This window comes from Chiloscyllium plagiosum, chromosome 8 (genome assembly GCF_004010195.1).
Source record: "Chiloscyllium plagiosum isolate BGI_BamShark_2017 chromosome 8, ASM401019v2, whole genome shotgun sequence".
Classification (NCBI taxonomy): domain Eukaryota; kingdom Metazoa; phylum Chordata; class Chondrichthyes; order Orectolobiformes; family Hemiscylliidae; genus Chiloscyllium; species Chiloscyllium plagiosum.
The window spans coordinates 93362720-93372869 of record NC_057717.1 but is presented as its reverse complement, the minus strand read 5'-3'; the positions used below and the strand labels follow the sequence as shown (position 1 = coordinate 93372869).

General features: G+C 48.0%; 1 protein-coding gene across 1 annotated transcript in view; it reads right to left on the bottom strand.

Annotated features, from left to right (window-relative positions):
• Positions 1 to 486: 486 nt before the first annotated feature.
• The window catches only part of LOC122552444 (adhesion G protein-coupled receptor E3-like), a 91471-nt gene continuing 81807 nt past the window's right edge, over positions 487 to 10150 (bottom strand). The window contains exons 13-15 of the mRNA XM_043695173.1: positions 6290 to 6458; positions 5036 to 5128; positions 487 to 636 (exon numbers count right to left, since the gene is read on the bottom strand). Coding sequence (XP_043551108.1) covers positions 604 to 636; positions 5036 to 5128; positions 6290 to 6458 — 295 coding nt within the window. The 3' untranslated portion in view covers positions 487 to 603. The remainder of the gene's footprint in view (positions 637 to 5035; positions 5129 to 6289; positions 6459 to 10150) is intronic.

Here is a 10150-nt window from a genome sequence, read left to right as displayed (position 1 = left end):
CCGATAGTTGTAATTTAACTGAGATTTTAGACTTCTGAGACCATATCTTGAGCTAGTGGAGAGATAGCTGGTGGAGGGGAGCCTCAGACAAGGGGTCAGAGGTTTAAAAACAGAGGAAGCTCATTTAGAAGAGTATTAGAAATATTAGAAACCATACGGTTTCTCAAAAAGAGGCAATGGAAAATGTGAAACCCTCCCCCACAGAAAGTAACACGTGCCAGTTCAATTCAGCATTCCAAATGTGACAGCAGTATGTTTTTTTACGTGCAAAAGGTTACACGTTCGATGGAAGGAGTTAAGATATAGATCAGTTCATGAGCGATAGAGGAGGCTCAGTGTGCTGAATGAAAGCCTTTCTCTGCTTCCCTGAAAAAGACTGACAGTGCGGTTAATGTTTCTGCAGTCCACAATGGCTCCCCCCACTTCCCCCCCCCCCCCCCACTCCTACAGCCATGTTGCATTGGGCCTTGACACATACCCCGTGAAAGCGATGTCTGTTCATGTAGATATCCGCTGAAATAATTGACAAGTTCCCCCCTTATCGGTACAATCACAGGAAATGGGAGCTGTGTTATCTGCACAATTGTATATTGTGACACTCCATTACACTTTCGATTCCACAGTACTCATCTCTCTCTGAAAGACAAAAGAAATTTGTTAGACTCATTAATGACTGAATGAACGAAGTGAACAAAAGTTGCAGATAAGTTGCTCAAGACCTGGGGGAGAGCGGAGGAGAATTGATGGCAGCCAGCAAGATACTGGGATTCGAATGCTTCACTTAATAGGACAGTGGAAGCAGATTCAATTGTAACAAACAAAAATGGTGTCGCGTAAATAGTTGAAAAGGGAAAGAAAGGGCCATGGGAGTATGAGGATAACTGGACAGCTCTTTCATAGGAACAGCACAGGCCAAAGGGACCTGATGACCTCCTTCAGTCCTGAAAAGATCCTCTGGATAATCAATGCTATGATTGTAGCCACCACCACATTACAGGATCAGGAAATGGGACTCGGACTTTCAAATCAAAAATTGGCTTGAAACAAGCTATTCGGCTTTGAAGAAATGCTGAGTAAACTTGGGGTCTTTTCCTAAGGGAAGGAGAAGCATATCCCTTCAGTAAATAGGTCTGAAGCCAGTGATCAGTTTTCAGGCAGGGGCCTGCAACTTTCAATGAGTGCTTTTTTCAACCGGAGGGTGGTGGGTAATCATGTTCTTCCAGCCTCCTGCTTGTCTACTGAAGAGTGGTAGAAGCAGAAACCATCAAGACATTTAAGAAGTACCTGGATAAAGCACTTGAAATACCACAGCTTACAGGCTAAATGCTGGAAAATGGCATTAGAACAGATAGATAGTTGTTGACACGTGTGGGCACAATGGGCAGAAGGGTCTTTCTCCATGCTGTAAAAAATCTATACCCTGATGAGACCATACCTATGAGCACAGCAGGTCAGGCAGCATCTGAGGAGCAGGAGAATCGACGTTTAAGGCAAGAGCCCTACATCAGGAATAAGGCTGTGAGCTGAGAGGGGTGGAGTGCCACCCCCTCTCATTTATTTCTCCACCCTCCTTGCCTCATAAGCCTCATTCCTGATGAAGGGCTCTTGCCTGAAACGTCAATTCTCCTGCTCCTTGGATGCTGCCTGACCTGCTGCGCTTTTCCAGCACCACCCTTGTTCCTGATCTCCAGCATTTGCAGTCCTCACTTTCTCAGACCTGTGAGCTGTTTTGGTCCTCTTATTTAAGGACAGATATTATCGATTCAGAGACAGTCCTGAGAAGGATGATATCCGGTGTGGAAAGATTGTCTTATGAAGAAAGGCGAAATAGGCTGGGGATCTACTCACTGGAATTTAGAAGAATGAGAGGTGACCACATCGAAACATGTCGGATTCTTAAGGGGCTTGACAGGGTCAATGCTGAGAGAATACTTCCCCTCATGGGAGAGTCTAGGACCAGAAGGCAAAGTCTCAGAATAAAAGAGTGCCAATTTAAGACTGAGTTGTGGAGGAATTTCTTCTCTCAGAGGGTTACGAGTCTCTCAGAGAGCTACGGAGGTGAACTCCTTCTGTATATTTAAGGTTGAGATAAATTCTTGATCAGTTGGGGAATTAAGAATTATGGGGAAAGGGCAAGAAAGTGTACTAGGAATGTTGGATCAGTTATGATCTCACAGAATGACGCAGCAGGCTTGAGGGGCCAAATGGCCAACTCCTGTTCCTATTTCTTATGGCCTTCTGAGTTTGCTCTTTCAAGCTGAGTCTGCTCGGCTTGGTAGCACTATCTAGTTAATCCCAAGTTATTTACTAACTCAGTAAGTAATGGTTACTAATTTATGGCCAGCTCCTACTTAGAAGGGGCTCAGGGCCGACAGACAAGGTGAACCAAGGGATGATTTGGCTAGACACAGAGATCATGTGGTACAACTCAAAAAGGAGCAAAACCTTTATTTGCATCACATTCAACATTCATTGACCAAGTGAGATGACTTAGTCAGTTAGAATCATTGAATCATACAGCACAGAAACAGGGTGGCACAGTGGTTAGCACTGCTACCTCACAGCCCCTGAGACCCGGGTTCAATTCCCGCCTCAGGCGACCGACTGTGTGGAGTTTGCACATTCTCCCTGTGTCTGCGTGGGTTTCCTCCAGTTTCCTCCTACAGTCCAAAGATGTGCAGGTTAGGTGAATTGGCCATGCTAAATTGCCCGTAGTGTTAGGTAAGGGGTAAATGTGGGTGGTGGGTCAGTGTGGACTTGTTGGGCTGAAGGGCCTGTTTCCACACTATAATGTAATCTAATCTATACCAATCATCATCCCAATTTAACTTTTCTCACCTGCCTTGGCTCATATCCCTCCGACCCTTTCTTATTCACGTACTGATCTAAAAGTCTTTTGATCTGAAATCTGATTTTATGACAATTTGTTGGGGAGCTTGCTCCAGCTCTTGGACAGCAAACGGGTAAGAAAGGTTTGGGCTCATATCACATTTCTTACCATCTCAGGGCATCCCAAAGCAGCTCACTGTCAATGAGGAGACAGGAAGGACTGCAGATGCTTGAAGTCCGACTCAAGAAATGTGAAGCTGGAAAAGCCCAGCAGGTCAGACAGCATCCAAGGAGCTCAATACGTGACTTTCCTGCTCCTCGGATGCTGTCTGACCTGCTGGGCTCTTCCAGCCTCACATCTACTGTCACTGTCAATAAAGTGCCTTTGAGGTGTAGTCACCACTGTCCTGTACGAATCACAGCGGCCATTCTACACACAGAGAGTTGTTCTAGATATAATAGGATGACCTGACCCTTTTTTTAATGCTTTTCAGAAAATTAATTGAGTCGGCCACGTTACAAGGGGGAGCTTTTTGGCAAAAAAACACTTCTCGGATCTTTCATATCCACATGAGATGTTAAGTCCCATCTAAACCTCTGAGAATGTGACACTGCCTCAGTATCTCACTGGGAACACCAACTGGGTTCATAAAATCATGAAGGGTATGGATAGCCAAGGTCTTATTCCCAGGGGGGAGGAGTCCAAAACTAGAGGGCATAAGGTTTAGGGTGAGAGGGGAAAAGGTATAAAAGGGACCCAAGGGGCAACCTTTTCACACAGAGGGTTGTGCATGTATAAGCTGGCAGAGAAAGTGTTGGAGGCTGGTAGTATTACAACATTTAAAAAGCATCTGGATGGGTAGAAGAATAGAAAGGGTTTACAGGGTCAAGGCAAAAGTGAGACGCTGGAGATCAGAGTTTAGATTAGAGTGGTGCTGGAAAAGCACAGCCGGTCAGGCATCATCCGAGGAGCAGGAAAATCGACATTTCAGGTAAAAGCCCTTAATCAGGAATGAAGGCAGGGAGCCTCCAGGGTGGAGAGATAAATGGGAGGGGAGTGGGGCTGGGGAGGAAGGAGCCAAGAGTACAATAGGTGGATGGGGGTGGGGGTGGAGGTGATAGGTCAGAGAGGAGGGTGGAGTGGATAGGTGGGAAGGAAGATAGGCAAGTAGGACAGGTCATGAGGGCAGTGCTGAGCTGTCAGGTTGGAACTGGGGTAAGGTGGAGGGAGGGGAAATGAGGAAACCGGATGAACTCCACATTGATTCCCTGGGGTTGAAGTATTCTGAGGCTGAAGATGAGGTGTACTTCCTCCAGACACGGGTGGTGAGGGAGCGGCTGTGAAGGAGGTCCAGGACTTATATGTCAGCGGCAGAGTGGGAGGGGGAGTTGAAATGTTGGGCCACAGGTCGTTGGGGTTGATTGGTGCAGGTGTCCCGGAGAAGTTTCCTAAAGCGCTCTGCAAGAAGGCATCCAGTCTCCCCAATGTGAAGGAGCCTACATCAGGCGCAACGGATACAATAAATGACATTGGTGGAAGTGCAGGTGAAAATTTGACGAATGTGGAAGGCTCCTTTGGGGCCTTGGATGGAGATGAGGGAGGAGGTGTGGGCATAGGTTTTGTAATTCCTGCGGTGGCAGGGGAAGGTGCCAGGATGGGAGGGTGGGTTGTTGTGGGGGTCGTGGACCTGACCAGATAGTCACGGAGGGAATGGTCTTTGCGGAAAGCAGAAAGGGGTGGGGAGGGAAATATATCCCTGGTGGTGGAGTCCCTTTGGAGGTGGCGGAAATGTCGGTGGATGATGTGGTTTACGCGAAGGTTGGTAGGGTGGAAGGTGAGCACCAGGAGGGTTCTGTCCTTGTTCCGGTTGGAGGGGTGGGGTTTGAGGGCACAGGTGCGGGACGATGATGAGATGTGTTGGAGGGTCTCTTCAACCACGTGGGAAGGGAAATTGCAGTCTTTAAAGGAGGCCACCTGGTGTGTTCTGAAACTAGACCAGAATAGCTTGTCTGGTCAGCATGGATGAGTTGGACCGAAGGGTCTGTTTATGTGCCGTACATCTCTATGACTGTGAACACTTGAGATTTTGGAGTGGGACTATCCCTAACTTTTTTGACTCAAAAGCAGCAGTGCTATCAACAAAGCTAAATCGAACAACATCTCCTCAGCTGCAGCACGGGGTGGTTCTAATTCACCTTGACTCACCTGTGTTGCTGTCACCACACTTGCACTCGCTGATTCTGACCATAAACTTGTCTTCCTCACTCCACTGAAGCACTGAAGGTATTCTTTCCTCACCTTTTGTCCAGCAGACACAGCAGAAAAATTGTATAAAATTAGAGATCCTTGGCAACTTAACCACAAAATCATTCCTGTCTCTCGCGATGAGGAAGTGAAACATCAAACGAGGACCTTATGTTCTGTAATGCCTTGCTATGCTAAGTGTATGAGACCCTTGTTCGACCTCAGCTGGAGTACTGTTCACAGTTCTGGGTGCAACGTTACAGGGAAGTGTGCACACGGTGGAGAAAGTGTGCAGATACGATTTAGAACAAAGGTTCCAGTGAAGAGGAACTTCAGTGATAAGGATGGATGGAAAATGTCGGGAATGCTCTCCTCGGAGGCTGAGAGGAGATCTTATACAGGTTTTCAAAATCATGAGTGGGCTGCACAGAGTTGACAGGGACAAGCTGCTCCCACTCATAAGAAGAACAAGAATGAGAGGGAATTGATTTAAAGTGACGTGCAAATAAAGCAAGGATGGTGTGAGAAAAATAAATCTGTCCCCTCAGCGAGTAGTGAGGGTATGAAATGCTCTGCTTGGAAATGAGAAGGAGGCAGGTTCAATTTAGACATTCAACAGGGACATTGGATGGTTATTTGGATAGAAATGGTGTGCAGGGATATGGGGAAAAGGCAATAGATTGGGTCCAGGGCATGGAACGAGTGCAGGCCAGTTAGGCCGAATGGCCCCGTTACATTGTAATCATTTTGTGATGATAATTTGAAGATGCCGGTGTTGGACTAGGGTATACAAAGTTGAAACTTTATTGCTGGAACAGCACAGCAGGTCAGGCAGCATCCAGGGAACAGGAGATTCGACGTTTCGGGCACAGGCCCTTCTTCAGGAATGAGCAGAGAGTTGAACACTCTCTGCTCATTCCTGAAGAAGGGCCTGTGCCCGAAACGTCGAATCTCCTGTTCCCTGGATGCTGCCTGACCTGCTGTGCTGTTCCAGCAATAAAGTTTCAACTTTGATCTCCAGCATCTGCAGACCTCACTTTCTATACAAAGTTAAAAATCACACAACACCAGGTTATAGTGCAGCAAAGCGCTAGCTTTCGGTTCCACTACCACCTGATGAAGGAGCAGTGCTCCAAAAGTTAGTGCTTCCAAATAAACCTGTTGGACAATAACCTGGTGTTGTGTGATTTTTAATTCTGTGATGAAATTCAATACCTGTTTATTCAAAACACAGAGAATGATGAAGATGAAGGTGCCCTGGAAACTGTTGACGATGGTGAATAAATAGGCCATCACCAGAGTTCCTTTCCCAAAATGAAACAAGCCAAGGATCCAGGCACATCCCAGGACAAACACCTGTGCAAAGACTTTAAACGTCATTGTCCTATGAGGAAAACAAAAACATGGTGTAACTCTATGGTTAAGGAACAAATTTATTACTGTAGTGCTCAATTTTGTTTATTTGAATAAGACAGTCTGCTAACTGACCTATGCTTAATTAATTAATCCTGGGTTAATTCAGAGCAAAGACACTACTAGAAAGCAACTACAAGCATGAGTGAAGACATTTTGTGATTGCAGAAATCTTAACACACTTGTTAATATACTTGTATTACAGAATACGCAACAATCACCCTTCATTCTTGACTGTCTCAGTCACACTTATAAAATTCTTAAATATCACTACAGAAAGGATATTCATTCTGGCTGAATGTGGGAGAGGAGGGGTATGGCCTCCAACCAAGGGGGACAGTTTCAGAATATGGGACTGAGATAGCAGGTATTTTTGGAATTACAGGTTGGTGAATCTTTTGAATTTCTCCACCAGAAGGCTCAGTCTTGAGTACATTCAAGGCAGGGCTTGATAGATCTTAGAAACTAGAGGCATAAAGAGATATGGGAGAGCCTAGGAAAATTGGCATGGAGCTGGATGATGATTCATGATCTGGAAGGGCAGAGCAGACTCAAGGGGCTGAATGGCCTATTTCTCCTATGATCCTCCTATGACTCACCTGCATCATGTTTTCTACAGAATCTCTGTTCTCCTGGAGCCATCCATCAATTGCTGAGGTCACAGTTCCATGGGAGTCATACTTTCTATTGTAATTTACCCAAGTGACCACACTTTTTACAGGATAGATTGGTTGGCCACTGGACTCAGATTTCACAAGGAAGTGATTTAATGAAAACAACAGAGCTCTTCCTTCTGCTACAGGCCCCACGCTTCCTCTGAACATCTGTGAGCATCTCTTAACATCTGTTGACAGGCTCTGAACATCTGTCTGAAGATTCTGGGTTAAGCATGTGATTTTACCTCAAAGTGATAGCAACATAATTTGAAATTCCCTTTATGTGTTAAAGCAGAAAAAAGAAAATAGAAACACATGACTTGTGGGAGAGGCTATTCCACCCCTGCAGCCCACTCTGTCATTGTGATCTCAAGCCCACTCTCCTGGTTGCTGCTCATAGTTCTGGACTCTCCCATCTATCAACAATCTGCTTAACTGGGCATTGGATAAAATCAATGACTCCTTTCTAAGAAAGATATGTCTGCATTCTACCAACTCAAAAAAAAATCATCCTCACTGCATTAAGTGCTTAAACATCCTCTCAGTATCCACCCCAAATCCCTTATATCTTATTGGATATGTTTCCATAAGATCACCTCTCATTCTTCGAAACTCCAGTGAATATTGGTCAACCACCGCTCATAAGATAAGCATTTAAGCCAAGGGCTGATTGAGCACATATATAAGATCAGCCTAAAAAGGTTGGGAACAATTTGTTGGATAAGATAGCAGCCATGTAAGGATTAACCTATGAACTAAGATGAAGCTCTGATCACTTCAATATATAATGCAACCACGAGATGCAGGATTGGGGAGTTTGAGCAATATAGGCAGATAGGAGTCTCTAGATACATGTAGCTGAAAATGTGTTGCTGGAAAAGCGCAGCAGGTCAGGCAGTATCCAGGGAACAGGAGAATCGACGTTTCGGGCATAAGCCCTTCTTCAGGAATGAGGAAAGTTTGTCCAGCAGGCTAAAATAAAAGGTAGGGAGGAGGCACTTGAGCCCTACCCCAGCTCAGGACAACACTCTCACAGACCTGCAAAGGACCTCTACTGTTCTTCATCCACAGAAGGGTCCATAAACTAAACAAACAGTTCTTCCTAGCCATATCGGAAATTAAAGACAGTAAGTATCAAAAACTTTCATGTACTTACACCCACACTCCGGATTCCTCAACTGTTCCAGAATCTTCCATCGGCCTCCGAAATCAGTCCGGGCCATTACACACGCGCCCGCGACATCGCCCGCGGCAATAGCCGCCGCCGCGGACGATGACTTCACTTCCGCCGCCACCGACCTCGCAGCCTCAGCGATCGCCGCCCAGACAACCCCCTCCGCGATCGCCGCTCAGACAACCGCCTTCACGATCGCCATGACGACAATCGCCGACAGATTCGCGACCTCCGCGGCTATGGGGAATAACGCTGTCTCTGTGGTCGCCGCAGCCACTTCCGCCCCCAGTGACGTTACTAACCTACACGACCACAACGCCGCATGTGTCTCCGCCCCCACGCCGATCTCCACGCCTAACCCCGCACCCCCGCCAAGTTCCGTCACCACGCCTAATCCCGCCCCCACGACGATCTCCGCCCCCGCCCCCAGGCCTAACCCCGCTCCCACACCCAGCTCCAGCCCCACACCAGGTCCTAGCTCCCAGCCCTGCCGTATTTCACCATCCCTCCAGACCTACCCCTCTCTGAGGATGAAAGATCAGTCCTCAGCAGAGGCCTCACCTTCATTCCCCTACGCTCTCGCATTAATGAGTTCAACACGCGGCATGACATCGAACAATTCTTCCGCCGCCTTCGCCTTCGGATTAATGAGTTCAACACACGGCGTGACATCGAACAATTCTTCCGCCGTCTTCGCCTCCGCGCCTACGTCTTCAACCAAGACTCTCGCCCACCCTCTGACGACCCCTTCTCACGCCTCCAACACACCCCATCCACCTGGACACCCAGTGCTGGCCTCCTACCTGCCCTCGACCTATTCATAGCCAACTGCCGCCGCGATATTAACCGCCACCTGAACTCCCCCACCCCTCTTACCCACTCCCACCTCTCACCCTCGGAACGCGCAGCCCTCCACTCCCTCCGTTGCAACCCCAACCTCACTATCAAACCAGCAGACAAGGGAAGCGCGGTAGAAGTTTGGCACACCGACCTTTACACCACTGAGGCCAAACGCCAGCTCACAGATACCTCCTCCTACTGCCCCCTTGACCATGACCCCACCCTCCACCAACAAACCATCATCTCCCAGACCATCCATAACCTCATCACCTCGGGGGATCTCCCATCCAACGCCTCCAACCTCATAGTCCCACAACCCCGCACCGCCCGTTTCTACCTCCTGCCCAAAATCCACAAACCTGACTGCCCCGGCCGACCCATTGTCTCCGCCTGCTCCTGCCCCACCGAACTCATCTCCGCATGCCTCGACACGGTTCTGTCCCCCTTTGTCCAAGAACTCTCCACCTACGTTCGGGACACTACCCATGCCCTCCACCTCCTCCATGATTTTTTCTTCTCATTTCCCCAACGCCTTATCTTCACCATGGACATCCAGTCCCTGTACACCTCCATCCCCCATCACGAAGGACTCAAAACCCTCCGCTTCTTCCTTTCCCGCCGTACCAACCAGTACCGTTCCACTGACACCCTCCTTCGACTGACTGAACTGGTCCTCACCCTGAACAACTTCTCTTTCCAATCCTCCCACTTCCTCCAAACGAAAGGAGTAGCCATGGGCACCCGCATGGGCCCCAGCTATGCCTGCCTCTTCGTAGGATATGTGAAACAGTCCATCTTCTGCAACTACACTGGCCCCACCCACCACCTTTTCCTCCGCTACATCGATGAAACTATCGGCACCGCCTCGTGCTCCCACGAGGAGGTGGAACAGTTCATCCACTTCACCAACACCTTCCAACCCGACCTCAAATTCACCTGGAGAGTCTCAGATTCCTCCCTCCCCTTCCTCGACCTTTCTATTCCTATCTCAGG